The 19,571-nt window shown below is 54.3% G+C and overlaps 7 protein-coding genes across 7 annotated transcripts; 3 read left to right on the forward strand and 4 right to left on the reverse strand.

Annotated features, from left to right (window-relative positions):
* Positions 1–861: 861 nt before the first annotated feature.
* C8A04DRAFT_24741 (Clr5 domain-containing protein) lies at positions 862–1,965 on the forward strand (the record flags this gene model as incomplete). Its single annotated transcript, XM_062779286.1, has 3 exons — positions 862–977; positions 1,066–1,401; positions 1,509–1,965. 3 exons carry the CDS (start codon positions 862–864, stop codon positions 1,963–1,965), a joined length of 909 nt encoding a protein of 302 aa, XP_062640859.1.
* A 468-nt stretch (positions 1,966–2,433) lies between these two features.
* C8A04DRAFT_24742 (zinc-finger of the MIZ type in Nse subunit-domain-containing protein) lies at positions 2,434–3,799 on the reverse strand (the record flags this gene model as incomplete). The annotated part of the gene is made up of 2 exons (XM_062779287.1): positions 2,434–2,667; positions 2,726–3,799. 2 exons carry the CDS (start codon positions 3,797–3,799, stop codon positions 2,434–2,436), a joined length of 1,308 nt encoding a protein of 435 aa, XP_062640860.1.
* Positions 3,800–5,532: 1,733 nt separating this feature from the next.
* Positions 5,533–7,068, forward strand: C8A04DRAFT_24743 (uncharacterized protein; the record flags this gene model as incomplete). Its single annotated transcript, XM_062779288.1, has 3 exons — positions 5,533–5,655; positions 5,719–5,817; positions 5,896–7,068. 3 exons carry the CDS (start codon positions 5,533–5,535, stop codon positions 7,066–7,068), a joined length of 1,395 nt encoding a protein of 464 aa, XP_062640861.1.
* Positions 7,069–8,168: 1,100 nt separating this feature from the next.
* Positions 8,169–9,734, reverse strand: C8A04DRAFT_24744 (glycoside hydrolase; the record flags this gene model as incomplete). Its single annotated transcript, XM_062779289.1, has 4 exons — positions 8,169–8,221; positions 8,283–8,899; positions 8,971–9,316; positions 9,380–9,734. The coding sequence occupies 4 exons, from the start codon at positions 9,732–9,734 to the stop codon at positions 8,169–8,171; spliced, it is 1,371 nt and encodes a 456-aa protein (XP_062640862.1).
* Positions 9,735–12,861: 3,127 nt separating this feature from the next.
* On the forward strand, positions 12,862–13,643 carry C8A04DRAFT_24745 (uncharacterized protein; the record flags this gene model as incomplete). Its single annotated transcript, XM_062779290.1, has 4 exons — positions 12,862–13,072; positions 13,267–13,362; positions 13,444–13,458; positions 13,528–13,643. The coding sequence occupies 4 exons, from the start codon at positions 12,862–12,864 to the stop codon at positions 13,641–13,643; spliced, it is 438 nt and encodes a 145-aa protein (XP_062640863.1).
* Positions 13,644–13,813: 170 nt separating this feature from the next.
* On the reverse strand, positions 13,814–15,154 carry C8A04DRAFT_34192 (Formamidopyrimidine-DNA glycosylase N-terminal domain-containing protein; the record flags this gene model as incomplete). Its single annotated transcript, XM_062782741.1, has 4 exons — positions 13,814–14,748; positions 14,803–14,852; positions 14,912–15,086; positions 15,136–15,154. 4 exons carry the CDS (start codon positions 15,152–15,154, stop codon positions 13,814–13,816), a joined length of 1,179 nt encoding a protein of 392 aa, XP_062640864.1.
* A 2,544-nt stretch (positions 15,155–17,698) lies between these two features.
* C8A04DRAFT_34193 (uncharacterized protein) lies at positions 17,699–18,730 on the reverse strand (the record flags this gene model as incomplete). Its single annotated transcript, XM_062782742.1, has 1 exon — positions 17,699–18,730. One exon carries the CDS (start codon positions 18,728–18,730, stop codon positions 17,699–17,701), a length of 1,032 nt encoding a protein of 343 aa, XP_062640865.1.
* Positions 18,731–19,571: the final 841 nt, after the last annotated feature.

Below are 19,571 nucleotides of genomic sequence, written 5' to 3' on the forward strand. Positions count from 1 at the left end.
CCCCCTTCAAGATTCACCCCGTCGGGCGCTTCTTCCCTGCATACCGGGTACTTCTTTTCTTTCCACACGTGCAGAACACCATCTGCGGTCGAAGATCTATCCTACTACCCTTGACAGTCAGCTGTGTATCATACGGAACGGGGCGGATCGTTGGACAGGGCACTCGACCCGGACCGGTCAAGCACCACAACCGCCATCACCGGCCAAATTCACGGCCCACCATGTTGGACCCCTCGGCCAGCCGGCGAGACCAGCCTACCTTCGGGAAAGGGCTCGAGGTTCGGCTTCCCACCCACCCCCTGCACCTCCCCCATTTCGCGGCCACGTCGGGTGAAGGCCGGCCTCACGTTCCGAACCGACGCTCATTGGCCGCCTTATCTGAACGTTCGATGACAGCGCGTCCTTGTTGGCGGTAATCTCTAGCTGGGCGACACTATGAAGACATGGGGTGTTATGTGTACGCATATGTATCGAGACGTATGTAAGTGTGTATGGCTCACATGAACCGGACCGTGACCACGTCAATCCCGAAGCTGTGCAGTTCAGAGCCGCGTCCGCGATCATCGCATAGGATATATTACCCAGCTAGGCCTCGTCATTCCTTTCCTGTCCCTAGGCTTGTAGCTGTTGTTGTTGTTGTTCTTGGATAGATCACTCCTTGCTTCGACGACGCCGCGGCCCCCTAGTTGTTCACCCTTAGCCTTACCTTCAGATACTCGGCTGCTACTCTAGTCGCTCGTGAAGAGCGCCATACCTAGTTCCAGAGCCGACGCTTGACCTCTTTCTAGTACACCTTCAACTTCGGCCACTAGACCCTGGGATTTACCGTATCCTTCTTGACCTTGCCGAAACCGACACGCCATGACGAAACAATGGGATAAGTACCGGGGCGTCATCACCGCCGAATACAAAGACCAAAACAAGCCACTCCACGAGGTCCAGCGGTTCATGGCCCAGAAATACGGCTTCCGAGCCTCGTACGTGTAGAATCCACCCCTTTTCACGGCGTGATACCCTCCTCCAAGGTTTCCCATATCTAACAATCTTCCCCGTCTGTCTGTCCAGAACCCGCGCGTATAGATCCCGTTTCGATCGCTGGGGCATCCACAAGTACTCTCGGCGCCAGCGCTCACACTCGCGGTCCCACAGTCCCAGCCAGCGGGACTCGGCCTCCGAGAGCGGCAGTAACAGTGGCAGCGGCAGCGAGAACAGTGGGAACGGTAACATCCACCCGTCTCCGCGGCAGATGAGCCCGGACGCTTTGGACAGCAGCAGCAGCGGCAGTGGTGGCTCGCAAGCTGACTCCCCACCGCCCATGGTGGCGGTTACGACGATGCCGACGGCCGAGATGCTTTCTCCCACTGGTTTGTGCGCCGGCACAACGAGTGCGGGCTTCCGAAGGTACGTATGGTGGTGAGCCAATGTGCTGGCTGGGGAAAAAAGGGGGGATCCCCTAGTACCAACCAAGGAAGGAAGGCTAACCCGGGTCACTACGCTTCTCGCTGTAGCGTCCTATCCCTCGCCACCAAACAAGCACCAACAGCAGCAGCAGCCGACTTCTCCTACCTCCACGTCACGCAATCGCACAGCCCGGCCTCCACCGTCAACGTCAATGCCGGACACAACAACCACAGCCCCAGATTCCCCCTGAACCACCACCACCAGCACTACAACCACAACCCCAGTCACAACCACCACCACCACAGCCATAACCACCACGCGTACGGGATGTCGACATCGTTCCACCCCAGCACGCACGACCCCATGAGCAACTGTTACCACCCCCAGTCATCCAATTCGGTGCCGGTATATCGGCAGGATCTCAGAGACCTACGGGGCGTGATGATGATGGCTTCGGAGATGGGCGGGCCTGACCACCACCACCACCAGGGCGGCGGGGTTTCGATGGCTGGTATGTCGAGCGAGTATGGATACTCGTTCGGGCTCCTTGCGGGGCGGGAGTAGGCGTTTGAATTTGTTTTTTTTTTGGAGGTGGTGATGTTTTGTATTGGATGGCTCGCTGCTGCACGCGTGGTGTGGTCGTCGATGCTTTTTCTACTTTTCCCGTTATTGGTTTCCCTCATTTTTCCCATTTTTCTTTCTAGTTAACTAGGTTCCTCGGGCCGAGCTTCGGTAGGGGATTACGTCCTAGCCGGGCGGCTGGGACTGGATCAGAGCAACGGTGTAGTCGTGGACAAGGTTCGTGCGTGCGTTTTCCCTCTGATGAGTCCAAAAATCACTCACTGAGGCGAAAGCAGGCGAGACGAACACCATTACGTTATTGTGCAATAGTTCACCACAGACAATGGGTCAATGGGGTTGGTGGACATTGTGGTGGTGGTATTTATAATTCGGCGTTGAGAGAGGGTATCAGGGGCGAAACCACCAAGCAGAAAGAAAGCTTGGCAAATGTACACGTTCGTTTCCTAATGATTAGCAGTCACTATCGTCATCGGCTTCAATATCTTCCAAGTGGCGGCGGGATGATCGGCCCTTCTCCTTCTTGATGCTGACAGACTGCCCAACAACCATGCTAGCATCGTGGGCTTCGTCGTCGGGCTCAATATCGGACGTGTCGGCGGTTTGCTGCAGGGCGGCCGCGGCCGCTGCCCGCCTGGCTTTTTCGAGAATGACTTCGTCGAGGTATAGGTCCTTGATGCGAAGATGCTGCAACATACGGGTCAACAAAGGCTAACCAAGAAACAAATCGCCAATCCTGCCGTACCTGAGAGCAAACGGGGCATTTCGCTACACCACCGCTACTTTGAATAAATTCCATGATTGCCATCTTCTCGAACGTGTGCTTGCACTGGTGGTTGCTGTAGGGCTGTTTCATGGTTTGCAGCGATAGCGGGCATTTGAGGTCGATGATCTCGCGCTCCACGACAAGGTCATCATCGTCTTGGTCAGCCACTGTACCCATAGTTGGCCGGCCATGTCGGTCGAACCAGGTCGTGGCGTCAGGAAGAGGGGCCTGGTCCTCGTGGTGCAACGCGTCATGCCAGTTCTTCTTGAACGAGATGTAATCGTTGTGCCGTGCATACTTTTCATACGCGCTGAGCGCATCGTACTCGTCCTGCTTCGCTTTGCGGGCGGTATGGAGCAGCTCTTTTACCCCGATCAACGGAGGGACATCCTCGGCCGCCTCGGCCTCATCGGCATCTTCTTCCATATCTTCCACCTCTCCCTCCTCGTCAGCAGGCGCATCACCATCTTCAGCGTCGCTACCGGCCGCCTCGCGTTTCGGTCCCTTTTTCCTCCTTTTTGGCGGCCCAGGTTCCGGGCGTGGCTGCTGAGCATTCAACCCCGCGACCACGCTCTCTAGCACGGGCTGTTGATCATCCAACTCCGCGCGACTATCGATGACCCAGCGCTGTGCTTCCTCAAGCGACTCTGTCAACGCGGTGATTCTGGCATCCAGCCCGGCAACATACTCCTCCAGCGACAACTCTTGCTCGTCCTTTTCCTGGCCAGCCCCTTCATCACCCCGGGCGCGCCGCTTCTGCGCCATGTTGCGAAGCGTCCGCTTCTTGGCAAATATGACGTCGTTGATGCTTCCGATGGTTTTGAACAAGTGTGTAGTCGACACGCTGAGCTGCTCCTCATATGTGCGCCGGGCCGTGTCAGTTGCCCGGTTTTCGTAGAGGGCGGTCAATTTCTGCTTGCTCGTCTCGTCCATGGGGTACGTCGGCGGTTCGTAAGCCGGGAGCTCAAGGGGAGCATCATCGTCGGCGGCGCGAGGCCGGGCAGACGCCCTTGGGGCATCAGGCCGGCGGGGCCGATGGAGCATTCGTGACATGGTGGGTGCTGGATGAAGTTCAGCTGGCAACTACACGACGTTCCTCGAGAGAGGGTCGCGGTTTGCGGTGGGCAAGAAACTTGAGTGTTGCCCCGCGTTTGGCTGATCTCTCCCGGTTCAAAAAGTGCGGGAAAAAAAGGCACCCTAGCTCAGCCCTATGGCCTGATGGAGGAAATGTGTGTGACTGCGACCGCAACACGTGCAATTGTTCGATGCACCCGATGTTCCATGAGCGACGCGTTTGAAAATGAATCGAAGCGATACGCGAATGGCGCGAAGTGGGGCAAGACGAGGCCGCGGAGCTGAGACCAGCGGCACTTCTGTGGCTGACTACCTAGAAGGCAAAACAGCCACACAAGCCACAAACACCATGCAAGCCACAACAACTTCTGAGAGCATGGACTTGACAGGGACCCCTGCCCTGTGGATACGAACTGTGACCAAAGAGGCCTTGGCTTCGATCGGGATCGAAGTTTCGTTCGGAAGTCGGGATCTGAGGAACAACCGCACCTCCAGCACGCAGCCACCTTCACACTCAGACCATATCGGCCATTTTTTTGATGTTGTTTTCCTCCAAAAGTTGGGAAAGGTGACGGTCACTCAATACACTAAAATGGAAACAGTGAGATCTTCCTCCGTGCGAGGAATCTGCCGACATGACGGTCCAAAGTTGGCATCGCATTGCTCTCGAGATAACCGACGACAGTAGGGAGCAAATATATTTGCTCACCAGCCGCCCTAGGAAGCCCCTTAGATAGCGTACCCAGCAATGCCGACGGTGAATCGGGACAATGAGGGCTTTTTACATCCCTCAACTCGTTTTCCTAGCCCCCAAGGCTCTCTGTCAAACCCCTTCCATTCGTTCTGCGGCCGTCGATCGTGACCGATCCCAGCGCGGTCTGCAAAACGTCCGAATCGGGACGACAACGGCACGATCGGACTCTGACGGGTGGGGTGTCCTTCGCCGTTAGCATCGCCCGTTGCGGTCCACGATTCGGCTGATTGGGCCCCTTGGGCTCGATTGCGTGAGACTGATTCTCGTGAGCGACAATCGATCGAGGTCTCCGTCGGCGCCTTTCGAAATCGTTCGAAATCGAAGATCCCCTCGCGACGAGGGGTCCATCAACCGATCCACCGAATCATCTCTCATCAATCGCAGCGCAACAGCAGCGGATAGGGTACAGACCGTGACAGCCTTTTCACTGTCCCGTTCATTTGCCCAGTTTTGCAAGGTATATCGATCCCCTTCTCACCCGCCGAGCTGGCTCGGTCTTTCTTCCTGCTCAGCCTGCCCTGCCTTCCTACGTCTGTTTGCGTATGATTGTCCCACCACGGTCAGGTCTCAGTGCCCGATCGATTACACGATCTCGATCCCGAAGTGAAGGACGGGATTTGTGGATAGAGACCGTAAACTGTTAGAAAAGCCATCTTGGCTTATATAGTGACCCATTCCGTTGGATTCCCCGTCCTCCGCTGTAGTCTATGCTTGCCTTAATCAACACTCTTCTCTGCATCGTAACCTCGCCAAACGCCTCATTTCCACTGGCACTATTCCAGAAACAGTACCTAGATCAACGGCCGGCCCTCCCGTGTTTCCCTTTGTCGCCCACCTGCTGCACCAGGATTGCATAGTACCCACCACCACCACAACAACACCCCTCCCCTTCCGACCAGTTAGGGCTCATTCCTCACCGACACGGCAACAAGATCACCCCCACCACTAGCTTACCATCATGTTGGTAAAACCTTTCTCACCTTTACACCGAAAGCGCGCCAGGAAGCTGCTGGACCAGGGCCACCCTTCGTATCCCACCACGCCCACCGACATGAACACCTGGGAAGAGCAAGCCTTGAGGGTACGACCTGTCCGTATATGCCCTCATCTTCTTTGTCGATGGTGTGGCTGACACAATGAACAGCGCGCGGCCGCTCGGCGGGTCTATAACCCTATGATCCATGACCCCCTGATCTACCCCGGGCTCTACTCCCCAAGCAGCCTTGACATGCTGACGATCTTTGTACGTGTAACGAGTTGTCGTTCTCTATTGTTTACCAAGTCCACAACTCGATCTTAACTAACCACAAAAACAACACAGGGATACATTCACACCCGTCCGAACCCAACTATCTCCCTTGGGGCTGTCGACGCTTCGTGCGCCATCGTCGTGTGCGACCTCACGCGCGCGGACCAGCCCATCATCTACGTCTCGGAGCCCTTCACCGCCTTGACGGGCTATACCCCGGCCGAGGTTCTCGGCCGGAACTGCCGCTTCTTGCAGGCACCCCCGCCATCCGTCCTCTCCCCGTCTGATGCCATCATCCCGGGTCTGCTTGATGTGAGCATCACCACGCCCACGTTACCCAACGACCAGTGTTTCTCGAGCGATACCTACTTCAGTCAGCATGTAGCCCAGCAGCAGCAGCACCAGCACCAGCAGCAACAGCAGCAACAACAACAACAACAACAACAACATCAGCAACACCATCAACATCACCAGCACCAGCAGCACCGACCCCTAGGCCCCGTCTCCGAAACCAACCTCAACGCCCTCAACAACGCCACCATGAACAAGCACTACCAACTCCACCCCCCATCCTCCTCCAACACCACCACCACAGCAGCCACATCCACCCCCTCCACAAACTCCTCCAACTCCAGCCTCGACAGTACCACAGCCCCATCATCCCTCCCCACCAACACCAATACAACAACAACAACAACAACAACAACAAACTTCCTCACCCCCAACCACCCTCCCCCCATCAACACCACCAACCCTCCCGCTCCTAACACCACCCCCTGGGAAATCGTCAAACACAACTCCAAAACCCGCGGTCTCGGCGTCGACATGGCCGTAGTGGAGCGCATGCGCCGTTCCGTAGACACCAACCGCGAGGTCCAAGTCGAAGTAGTCAACTACAAGAAATCCGGCGAGCCGTTTGTTAATTTGGTTAGTATTATCCCTGTGAGGACGGGGAGTGGGTCGATTGCGGGGACGGGGGTTGTTGGCGGGAGTGGGAGTAGTGGGAGTAGTGGGAGTAGTGGTACGAGTAGCAGTGGGAATGGTATTGAGAAAGGGAAGGGGAGAGCGGGGAGCGTGAAGGGGGGGAAGAGGAAAGGGAAGGGGAGGATTGGGGGGAGGAATGAGAGTGCGAATGGGAGTGGGAGTGGGAATGCAGATGTTGGGAGTGGTGGTGGTGGTGGTGGTGGTGGTGGTTCGTTTACGTTGGCTGTGGGGTTCTTGTGTGATATCAATGCTATGGAATGAGGGTAAGGACAAACGGATAGGAACAGATTGGGCTTGGACTTGGGCGGCGTTTTGGGCGTGTATATTCATATTGGGAGAGAAAAGGGCAATTATGTAGATGCTACTTTGTTTGAATAACAACAACAACAATGATACCCGACAATAAGCCACAACTTCAGCATGGTCCATCACACAGTTATGGTTCGTTAGGTAAGGTAAGGTACCTGAGGTACTGAGGGACCTTTACATTCCACGGTTGGCTCGTGCTTACGTCGGTCGCTCCTTCCCTCTTTTCGTCCCACCACCGCCCACGCTTTATAACCCACCTTCCGGCAGTTCCTTCCAACCGCCCCCCCAAAACCAACAGCGGCCCGGCCGGATGGCGTAGTGGGGAGGCTGTGGATGTTTGAACTAGTACACCACAGAATCTGTGCGCCCGGGTTCGACCCCGGTTGTTGCACTTGTAAAATCTGCTTGCGCGTTTTCGTAGCTATTCTATTATGCCTCGCCCCCTGTATAAGGGGGACTGTGAGAAGTAGGCGGTGAGCTTTTTGGCTGATTCTTTTTCATTATATAAAAAAGTGAGCACAACATGACATCAGCTGCGATGTTAGGTGGGAGTGTTGAAGACTCTCCTTCGTAAGATGCTTTAATAGATAGATGTGTTTTATTTGCGGTCCAGATTAAGTTGGAGTGGGAAGGGATATTTGGGCCTTTGCTTCCTAGCCTAATAGTAAATTACACACTCAATAAAACACGGCATGGAAAAAATCATCCATTAAAACGGCGGAGGTCAAACCACAAGGGACTGTTAACGGTTCAGTTCACATCACGATCATGCAGGAACTCTGATAACCCAACCAATTGTTGGTATCGCACGAACAGGCGGAACAAAACACACAAGGAAAGTAAAGCTCAGGCTCAAGTGAATATGAACTCCGAAATATATATCATTCTGAGTGTTATGTCCAGACAATGAATGTATTTACATGAAACCGCGCTCTCCACTCGACCGATGCATGACGATGCCCTAGTGATGATGGGTCACTGCCATTTGCTCCCAATCGCGAGCCGCTGCTGGCTTCCCAGACAAGAAACCTCTAGAGAACGATGCCATCTTCTTACGCGGCGGGGGCGTTGAAGGTCGAGCCGATGGGGCCGAACTTGATGGCGGCTGCGGGCACGGGTTAGCATGAGGTTAGATAAGATGTGGAAGAAGGCAGAAAAAAGCTTACAGTAGATGACCTGGTTGTCGGCCTGGCTGTCCTCAATCTCGGAGGGCACGCCGGAGCTGGTCTCGCAGGTACCACGGCCCTTGCCGGGCTCGTCGGCGCCAGCGTCGGTCGGGTAGGTGGAGTCGAGCCAGAGCATGTTGGCGTAGTGGTCGTCCCACAGGGACATGACCAGCACCATGGGGGTGGCGAGACCTTCGCTGAACCCGGCCATGCCGCCCTTCTGGTTGAAGACGTCCTCGTCGCCGAACGCGACCTTCTGGGACTTGCAGAAATCGGCGGTGATCGAGTTGCCGGTGTTGCCCTCGATGGCCGACTGGGGGTTCTCGATGACGGTGCCGTCCTGGACGTAGAACCGCTTGATCTCGGACAGCGTGCCGCCGTCGGCGATGAACTGGGTGACGACCGTGAAGGGCTTGGTGGTGTCGACCGTCATGCTGGGGCCGTAGAAGTCCTTGACACCCTGGCGGTAGGCGTTGAAGTCACAGCCATCGGGGTCGCAAGTACCGCCATAGCGGTCAGAAGAGTAAGTGCCACCGCAGGAGTCGCCCTCGCAGCGTTCCTGGCCGATGGTGGTGCAGGGGTGGGGGGTGAAGGCAGTCGAGATGGAGTTGGCCTCCCTGTTTCAGACGGTTAGTCTTTTCTTTTTTTCCTTGTCTCATTCAGACGAATTCTCCGAGGGACAACGTACCAGATATCCATCTCTGTGCAGCAAGAGCCGTACGGGCCGATACCAGCGTTCTGGTCGTTGGTCGAGGGTTCCCAGCCGTCCGAGTTGGCCTCACCGTTGATGAACTTAAGGTCACGCGGGCACTGCGCGTCGCAGTAGCCGGTACCGTACTTAGCACCAGCCTTGTTGCCGTCGTACTTGCTCATGCCACCGTCTTCGTCCATGGCTACGAAGTACAGGGCACCGTTGAGACCGCAGCCGAGTTGGGAGACATCGACGTCGAAGGTAAACTCGTTGCCGAGGAGCTCGAACATCTGGTACTTGTCGGTGCCGGCCATGAGGTATAGGCGGGATCCAATGTTGGTGGCTGTATAGCAGAGATTAGCACCAGGTCAAAGCAACGATTCACCCCATAGAGAAGAAGACTTACAATCGGAGCCCTTGGTGACGAACTTCAAGGTAAGAGCGTCGCCGCTGGTCGAGGCACCGTAGGTCCCCGAGTAGTCGGCACCATCGACAGCGCAGCTCTCGGCGCACGTCTTGGAGTCGGAGCAGATGGTGGTGTCCCACTCGTTGCCAGTGTAGCAGTTGGTATAGCCCTCGGTGTCGTGGACCCAACGCCAGTTGGCATCAACAGTGACCTCACCGTCGACATCCGTGCAGGCGTCGGCAGCGGTGCACTTCTGCCAGGTCATCTTGGGGTGAGACTCCTCCTTTTGGGTGCCGACCTGCTGGGCGAGGGCGGCGCCCGAAAGGGCCGCGAGGGCAAGGATCTTAGCGATCATGATGGGTAGAGTCTTGAAAAAGGAAGGGATAGATGGTCTGGACTTCTGGATGAGAGGTCTGGATGAGGATGGAAGCAGCTCGGGTTGGAGAGATGGGAGGACTCGAGGCCTTTTATAACATGTCCTGGGTGCTCCATTTGGCTATCGAGAAGATCCATGATCTAAATCGTCCTCATGGAGATAACCTCCCGAGAGATCTCACACTGCGCCGGTGCCCTCAGGGGAGCTCGTCGGCAAGATGGGCCTCGAAGCCGGCGCGAGTTTGTTCTGGAAAACCGAACTTGGAACAGATCAGCACGGAACTGATCGAGAATCAGTAAATGAGATACTATGAATGATTAGCAGTGCCCTGTCTTGTTGCATCAACAGCATTGGTTGCAATTTATTCTCGCCGCAGGTACGGTCCGGGTCTCTTTGGTCTACGCTTCCGGGGGGGTTGTCTTCTCGAGTGCAGATCTCACCACAACTGGCGCTTGCAGCAGGCATAGCGATCTATTTCCGGTCAGTCGAAGATACCATCCTATCAACTTGCAAGAGCAGTGGTAGGCACTTGCGCGGATCCCGGCGACACACACCTGCTTGTGGCCATTTGTGGCCGTTTGTGGCCGTTTGTGGCCGTTTGTGGCCCTTTCTGGCTTTGACTCCTGACCCCCTATTTCTCACCTTAAACCCAGAGTTTACACAACATCATCTCAGCCTTTGCCTTTGCCTATTAAGTCGCAGCAGCGAAGGAGACACACTCTCTCAAGGATACTCTGATAGACCACTTGTAAACAGGGGAGAGTCGTTCCCCCTTCGCCCCACCTCGCCCCCCTGCTGCCCGCTTCTTGCGTCAGTTAACTCTCCGTCGGCAGTCAAGCGACTGCGGGCCTTCCCCAGATTGTTGTTGTGGAGAGGGCGAACGCAGACGGGAGCGGAGGTGCCGCCGTGCCTTTCAATCCTCCGAGGGGACGGGAGAGCAGGGCCGAAGATGTGTGTGGAGAAAGGAATCAGCGCGAGAAATGGGCCGGGACAGCAGAGTAATGACGGAGAACTCCTTCGACAACGTCTGTGAATGAGGCAGCCTCGCAGGGAGGACGGCCGATAGGATGGTTGACTGCTGATCACAGGCTGATCCTGGCCGTTCAAAGGCGTTCCCATGCCACTCGCCACGGGTTGGCGCGACTTCGGCTTGGAAACGGAAGGCCCACTTCGACCACATGGTGCCGTGCGGGAAAACCAGCCGTGCCCATGAGTGCCGGTTAAAGCATGGTGGGGAAGCCGTGGTGGGAGTCGGGGATATTCGCGGGGGCTCGCCTAGTCTTCGAGTAAGAACGAAGCGTGGTTGATCCTGAGGACCAGCGCCCCTCAAAAGCTGCGATCCTCGTCTTGTTGTTGATGATGAAGTTGAACAAACGTTCAAAACAAGGCGAGGATCTCCTGCTTGGCAAGAGCCTCAACTCTGGGCGCCGAGTACCAAGAGCACCGCCAGAGCGGAAAGGGCTGGCATCGTGGTGGACAAGTCTTGGGAGTGAGGGCTCGTTATTACATGCCAATATTCTAAAGCCAATCGTCGCGCAACTTTCTGGCTGGGCAATTACTTGGAAGGCGATGGAAGACGGTGCCTTACTCCATAGCGTCACGGCGCGAGAACTGGCGAGAGCTGGGCGGGCGCGACTGGGTGTGATCGGGCGCGCCAGCGCTCAGGGTCACCCTTCCCATGCACCCCGACATCCGCTACTGCACAAAGCTGGGGCCTTCCCCAACTTCGTCACCAAAAGTCCCGAGGTGGCAGCCGTTGCCGTTACGTGGGGAAACAGCGCGGACGAATGAGAGACCGAGTCGGAAAAAAGGGGCCTGTCGAGAATAGATTAGCAACGCCCGCTTGCGTTTACCCAAACAGCATTCCAAGTGGTGGTTCATCTCCAAACGCACCGCCAAGACCGAGTCTGCCGGTTCCGACTTACCACTCGACCAAGCTTGCACCGCAAGGTCCCCCAAGTGAGGGGGCATTTCCGGCATTACTTTTTCCTCCACTGTCCAACCTGCTGCGACTTTGACGTCTTGGCATGAACCTGTGCTGGGCACGGATGCTGACCTCCGATATAAACAGAGCAAAGATTAGACATGATACAGGATTGTTACTTTCTCAATGCCTCACGACCGCAGATGATTCCCGTTTTCGTCTGAGGGGAGCGTACTTGGTGAGGGAACTCGGCAAGAAGCCCGCTCAGACAATTGCTTGAAGTTGCAGTCTCGGGGCCAAATCACAACTTCAATAGCAATTGCCCTTCGTATCGGGCGCGCAAGAATTCCCTCCCCCTCACGTCACGAACCTAGGCCGGTGAGGGCTCGTCGGCCAACACACGCCTCGGCACGGAGGTCAGCAATTCAGATCGGGCAGGAAATGGTGAGTGAGGAGTGCAACACCGTCATTGACGTCTTGAAGGTAATCCGAGGAGAGCAAACGCTATCGTAGCCGTCGCACCCGGTTTATGATTCCCGTTTCGCCTGTTTGGGTGCCATGAAAGCAGGGAAGGGGGCGGCTCCATGCCGGGCGACCGTGATATCGATGGAAGATATCGAAGGGGTTGAAAACGGTTGGCAAGAAAGGAGAGACAAGAGAGTCCGAGCGCCGAAAGCCGGGCGCCTTGCGGAGTAGAATGCATTCTTCTCAAGTTTGTATCGAACTTCCAAGTGCTTTGTAGTACGGATAATAATTCTTCAAAGCATTCAACATTAGCGACGCAATGTAAAGCGTCCCAGTCCCACAACGTCTCCGCGCTCGTCAAGGTACAGGGTACTTACAGCTACGCTGAATGTGTTACCATACACTTGTCCATGAAACGTCCCTCGAGTTGTCTGTGCTGAGATTCGAGGCATTACGTCGAAACATCGTATCAATGACGGCAGGCGCTAACAACTGCGACCACACAAATCAGCTTTCCCTTCAATCAACCTGTCAGTTAGTTTCTAGTTAGTAATAAGTTGGCAAACACTACCCCCAAGCTCAACAATCACGCAAACTTGCAACGGGTTTCACAGACGAGCAATCAGATACACGGAGGGTCAGAAAGGCGACATTGTGAAAACGACAATCAAAAAGGTAGGCAAGAGAAACAGAAGAAAAGCAATTTAGGATCCAAAAATGCCCATCCGCGGCCCTATTTCAACCAAACTTTACAAAAAGGACGTTGCCGAGACCCTTCGAGTCGGGCCCCTGACGATCCGTGTTTATGAAGACGGCTCCTTGACTGAAAACCGGGTCAGCGCCGTACTGCTCGAGTTACCAGCCGGGACGAGCGGCCCGCCTATGCACTGGCACCGATTCCATGACGAGTTGTTTTTGGTGACAAAAGGTGAGTTTTGACCTCAAGATTGGGTTTGTGAGACAGCTGGCGGAGGTAATTAGTTGTATTGGTCGCGTTTTGATGGAGGTGAAGATGTTTCCTGGTGGAACCGCAGCTCTTTGCGTCGGGTGGCCAACGGGCTCAGTGCTAATCGTATCGTTGGGGCGGCTTGTGTCTAGGAACCATGACATTTATTACACCAGATGGCGAAGTGACGGCCGCAGCGGGAGATCTCATGACCGTTCCGCCGGGTGCTGTGCACACGTTCAAGAACGCGTCCGAGACGGAGGCCTGCGAGTGTTACATGACTGCTACGCCAGGCAAATATCCCCAACAGACTCCACCCAGAAGACCCAGGTACTAATATTTGCGTTGTACAGGCCACTATGTGGATTGTAAGGTTTCGGAGTCGCTCTCTTTTGTGAAAAAAAAAAAAGCTGCCGTGCTGACGAAAGAAAATTTAGACTTCCGGATGTTATCCAAGGCGACGAAAACTGGCAACCAGCTCGGCCCGGCTGAAGTCGAACATTTTATGGCCTTGTTTGGAACGTTTCCACCAAGTGTCGAGTCGGAGCCCTAGCCAGGGGGCGAGTACAACTCAGAGAGGTGTGAGATCTGAGGAAGAACGAAAAACATTCTGGGATGTCGTGCTTGACCACGTATTATAGGTAGCTACCGGTCCAAAACTCAGTTCTGCTGGCCCAGAAATACGAAGCCAAGCGGGCCAAGGGTTTGAACCACCGAGAGTGTTCAGGCCGCCTTGTTTTGCAGTCTTCCCGAACGTCGCTTTTGAGTTTCGTCTGATTGAACGTCTGACGTGGCTGTCTCATCCGTCTTCGTTGTCTTTCCTTTCTTCGCCGGACGTCCATCGGGTGGAGGTTGATCCCCTTTCACCGGCGACTGCTCTTCCTTGACCTTCCGCTTCTTGCTCGAGGGCTTTTCATCCTCAACTTTGACTGCTTTCGCCCTCGCGGTTTTTTTAGGTTTCTGTTCTTCTTGATCGGATTCCACAAGCTCTTCCTTGGCCCCTGGGGCAACGCGACCGCTCTTTTTCTGGACCTCGGGCGCGTAACAGCTCGTTCTCCCTCCAACAGTAATGAAAGCAAGCTTCTCACCGTTGGGCAAATGGCCCGCAGCCCCCTTTTGGCCCTTGCCCCACCGGTAATGGAACAACCAATCTTGCGGAAACTGGTCCGAGTCCCCGAGTTTGTCAACGGCAAATTGACACACATATCGAATAGCCTCAAACAGCTTGTCTACCTGCTCGTCGCTGAAGTCGTCACAATACTGCTCGGGATGGAGTTTCGCTTGGTAGAGAACTTCGTCCCCAACCCAGTTGCCGACGCCGCTGATGACTGTCTGGTCGAGGATGAGAGCCTTGATGGGCACGCGCCGTGATCGCATTTTACCTCGGAGATAATCCTTCGTGAAAACATCCGTGTCGACGACGGGATCTGGCCCATTTTCAACGAGTGGCGAGAACTTTCTGATGCTTTCGCCTGGGCAATCCACCAGACGGACGCGACCAAATCGCCGGGGATCGGTAAAGGCAACCTCAACCGCCGGTTGCTCGGTTTTCAAGTGGAATTTCCAGTGCTTAGGCGGCCAAGCGTCCAGTTCTTCAGGTTTCATCTTCTTGTAGTAGTTGGTGTACGCCGTGCGATCGCCCTTGATGTGCATCCATCCTGTGACAATTAGACCATGTGGTATAGATAAAAGGAGAGACGGAGAGATCATACCGGTCATTCCAAAATGCATCACCGGATGTGGTGGTTTGTCTAGCACAAGCCTTCACAAGGTCAGCCGCGATGAACAACGCCTTGCAGCTAAATCGTGGACACTACACACCAGAAGTATTTGCCCTGCGTGCCTGCTGAGAGCACCTTTCTGCCGGTCAATGCTTTTTCAACCTCCTCTCCGGATGTCCCAACTTTGCCAAATACACTAGTGTCCTCTATTGCCTTGGCGAACTTGATCGTTTTTCCGACCAAATGCAGGCGAAGGTAGTGCACCACACGGGCGACTAGGCGTATATTAGCGGCGGAGAGAAACGGCTCTTCATTTGAACTTACTTTCTGCAATTTCAGGCATAGCTAACTCTTCAAAAGCGGTTGCTTTAGTTGACAGCTGATAAGGTAGGGAGGGAGGTTTGGCAGATACTTCATAGACAGCCCAACCGTAGACGCGTTTGCTGAGGTCCGAGCCGAGGAGCGGATATTAGGTCGACTGCGGAGACGCGAAGCTGGTGCGAGGTCACGTGAACACGAATTGCGCCTCGGGCCCCTGCGACCCCACTGCATGCAACGGAATTTTCCCAGCTTCTCCACTGTCAGAAACAGCTTCAAAAACTCTGAACCTGCAAGCCTTTTGGCTCCTCTTCCTCCTTCCAACCTCACCACCAACCACCGGTAAGTGTGCATTTTCATTTTTCGCGATGCGCAGCAGCCTGCCTGATGACAACCCAACACCGCAAACTAGAGTCTTTGATCTTCGGACATGAAACTAGAAATTGTAACGTCAGTCTGATCACAGCTGCTGTCGTCGTCGCGTTAACCCTCTTGGAAGTTTATTGCAACATGCAAGGTGCTAACAGACAACCAAGGCTTTAGTTTCAGAAGCTTGAGTGTTAAGGCGGCGATTGTAAGAATAGAACGGCACATTTCGCCGCCATCCTTTGGCTGATGCTGTTGGACAGCTCGCCAAAGCATTGGCGCAGGCGTAATGTCGTGGCTCAGGTCGGTGCTTTCTTTCCTTGTCATTACTCTTTTACTTTCGTGATGATCTCTTCTTTGCTTCGGCAAGTTGGAATTACCGACTGATTCCCCTTGAAGAAAACAACTGGCTGTTTCTGATTATTTTCCCCTTTGCCATTTTTTTCAAATCAGTTTTGCCATGATCAATGGATGCTGACCTCCTGTTATAAAGCTAGCTGCGACCTCTCCCCGGTCTGAGTAAGTCGGTGTCTTTCTCTCTACCGCACATCCCATATGCTTTCATGATGAAGCGGCACTGGGCTCCGAAAACAAATGAGCAGACACGCCACTTTGCGACAGGCCTAGAAAACCTCGTCCACTGATCAGCAATTACCCCGGCCATTCTCCATTCCGACTCCCTTTCAGGCGCTCGAACTAACCGGCCTAAAGAATGGGCGTACCCCCGAGCCAATTATGCTTGGATGGCATTGTAGTAAGTTACGGAGTCTCTTGAAACTACTTTCTACCTCTGTGATGACTCTAGATGACGAGTCTGATTCGGGATTCCCGCTGAAGACAACCTTTTTAACTACCATTCATGCTTCTCTGATACCTATCAATACTTTCTTGTTACTACGTGTCCGGCCAGAAGCATCGGCTGACCGTTTATAGCTATGATAATACGGGCCTCCCCCGCCTCACCTTGTCGATACCACGAGTTTTTCGGTATGTTGCGCCCTGCGTCCTGATGTTTCAGCCTCACTGCCCACTTTTCATGATGACCTTGACTTTAAAATTGACAAGCATATGTCGGAGCTCACGCGAAGATGACACTGTCCTGTCTGATCTATGTCCTGTCACATCACATCTCTCCTCGCCGTTTATGAGCGTTGCACTAACTGATGCAGGTGTGCTAGACATCGGAATCGACAACGTTGCTTCCTCACCATACATGTAACGGTAAGGCTTTACTTTTTTTCTTGAACACCCCGACTTTGATGATGATTTAAATTTTATCACGACGGTCTACATAGCTTATGCGTTGATGAGACTGCCGGTGACACGGCTTTAACTCTGATAAAGTCATTCCAACCACGTTTCTTGATGATTCTTTTTTATGGTTCTGCGCTGACAAAAACAAGACTGTAGGCTACACTCGACTCCTCGACGGTCATGTCCGCCTGCGGCAAGCTAAGTATAACCCGCCAACCCACGTAGCCCCCCCCCTCTCGTGTTGCCATGTCTATGTTCTCTTGCTCCCAATATTCTCTATATATGTATCCAACCCCCCCTTCCCCCAGATATCACCTGTAACATACATACACACATGCCAATCACATGTTAGCCTAGAAATACAACAGAATATGTGTCAAAAAAGAACAGTTTTGAAGTAGTTGTGCAATTCCCTTGCCAAATAGCTACCTCGGCTTTAGTATCTACACCTTCGCTTTTACTTCTTGTGCTTTCTTCATCTTGCATTCTTCTCTGTAGCGATATGCCACCTGGCAGTCGACCACTTTCAGAACTACTTGAGGAGGCTTCTGTCCAAGATCATGTTGAGGTCTTGATAGTAACCTTGCGCCAAGACGTATCGACTATGCTCACCCCCTCAGCTTTCGTAATCCTATAGCCCAAGATACGAACAAGCGGTCTTCCAAGGACATGCTCTTACATGTGGCGCGCTTTGACCACTGGAAATCCGATCTGCAGAGGGACATGCTTGGCTTATGCTTCATTCTGGTGGCGCTGGCTTTGTACTTGAAAAAGAATGAACAGTCTTCTGGCCACCAGCAGGGGTCCAAGGTTCCTGGGCGGTGTGTGGGGATGGAGGGATGGCCATTATTCGCGATAAGTGTTCAAAGTGGCCCGGGGATTCGGTATGTCCGCGCTCTAGGATGGTTCCCGTTTGTGGTGGTCAGTCGTTCATCCTTCATTCTCTCTGTCACCCCCCTACCAAATCCTTCTCCAACCCATCTAAAAAGCTCTCCGCCATCTTCTTCGACCTCCTCTCAGATATTTCTTTCCTTCTTAGCTCTATCTCTTCCTTCCTCTTCCTCGCCTTCTCTTCCCTCTCCTTCCGCAACCCTTCGGTTCGTGTCCTCTCCTCTTCCAATGCCTTCATCTCCTCCTCCCTCTTCCCTTCCTCTTTGCTAAATTTGTAAAACCCTACCCCCTTAGTTCGGATCTCCCAGTCCGCCTGGTAGTGTGTATCCTCGGGCGGTGTCGGGCTGCGGTCTCGTTTCCTTGCGAGCTCCTCCATCGTTTCCACCCCGTCCCGCGCGGTAAAAGCTTCTGCTTGGACGGCATCGCCGTAGATAACGTTCTCCGGCGCTTTGGGCCGCGCAGACATGTTCTCGAGTTCCGCCGCAGAAGCGGCACCGCGCTGGAGACGGAGGATTTGAGAGCGGGTGAGATGGCGAACACGGCCAAACTCATCGGTGAATTCGTGGAGAGTTGTGTCGACGTTGTCTCCGCCATTAGCATCGTCCTCTGAATTTGAATCGGAAGAGGAAAGGTTTTCGGGGTTGTTCGTTTGTTGAGATTCTGCCCATTTGCGGTCAAAGTCAACCAGGCCAATTTCTCGGCCGATGTAGTCCCCCCTCTGCATCGCAGCATATAGCCGGGCTTTAGACTCCATTTTGCGCCGCGCAAACTCGCGCTCGGCTTTGGTCTCTTCTGTCCCGACAGGTGATTTAAGGGATAGCTTGTTGCTTTCCCTTTTCGCACCCCCACCGCTGCCATCGGGTGTGTCTTTGCGCTTGATTTTGGTTTTGGAGAGGTCGTCGGCTTTCAGTTTTGATGGTCGTGCCCGGCCGGTCGTCGTTCTAGCAGGAGCATCGCCGGGTGTCCTACCTGGTGCCTCCGCGAGAAGTGAGCTGAGCTGAGAAGTAAACGACAAGGAGCCTGAAAGCGCCGTTTCCTTTTTCTGTTTCTTGGGCGGTGGCTGCCCGTAAAGGTGCGGGTCTTGAGGCATCGTGGTCGGTAACGTGGAGGAAGAAGCGGAAGGGTCGACGAGCACAAAACCAGGGGTATTCGGGACAACGTCAGTCGTTATTATTTCGTCATACCCTCATATCCGAGCTTGTTTTTATTTTGCGGGGTGGGTAGGTTGGTTCGGCCGTCGATGGTGTCTCCTTAAACAGCCAGATGTTATCCGTTGATGGATGGTTTGCAGTTCTCTGCACCCCTGTGGCCGCCTTAGTGGGGAGCTCAGCAAGGACCCACCGCACCATCCCTGCTTGCCATGCTCTGAGCACCTGCCGAATGCACAGCTGAGACGGTGGCCTCTGGGGCTCTCAGGCTCTTGAGTGGGCACTCAAGGCACCTCGGCATCTATCATCATCCATCCACCCACACACTTGAGACGGGGCATCCATTGTTTTGTATCCGCAGGCCCGTCGGCTTTTCGCAAAGATACGCCCACCCTGACCTGTTGCAAGCCCAAGCACCCGCTTGCTCAGTGACGTCGCCCTTGATGGAAGCTCGGTGGAAAAATATGCTGCGCCGATTTCGAACCGACAGCTAGCTCAGCGACCCAGCTGGACAACGCAGCAGCTCGTCTCCCCACCGCGCCCGAACGCTTACGCCGAACGCATCTACGGAAAACACCGAAGCACTTGAGCCTCTCAATATTAGTCCCAGCCTTACCGCATTACATCACACTGAAGCGTAGCTGAGCCCCCAACCCCTAACGCAAGGCCGACCACCAAAAAATGGACCACCACGCGTCAGAGCCAGTGGGCTGGTTCACCTGGATCCTGGAGTTGAGAATCGTTCATCCGGAGTATCAGTATATTATCAAGGCCATATCTACG

The sequence above is a fragment of the Dichotomopilus funicola genome, assembly GCF_033296635.1.
Source record: "Dichotomopilus funicola strain CBS 141.50 unplaced genomic scaffold C8A04scaffold_3, whole genome shotgun sequence".
Classification (NCBI taxonomy): Eukaryota; Fungi; Ascomycota; class Sordariomycetes; order Sordariales; family Chaetomiaceae; genus Dichotomopilus; species Dichotomopilus funicola.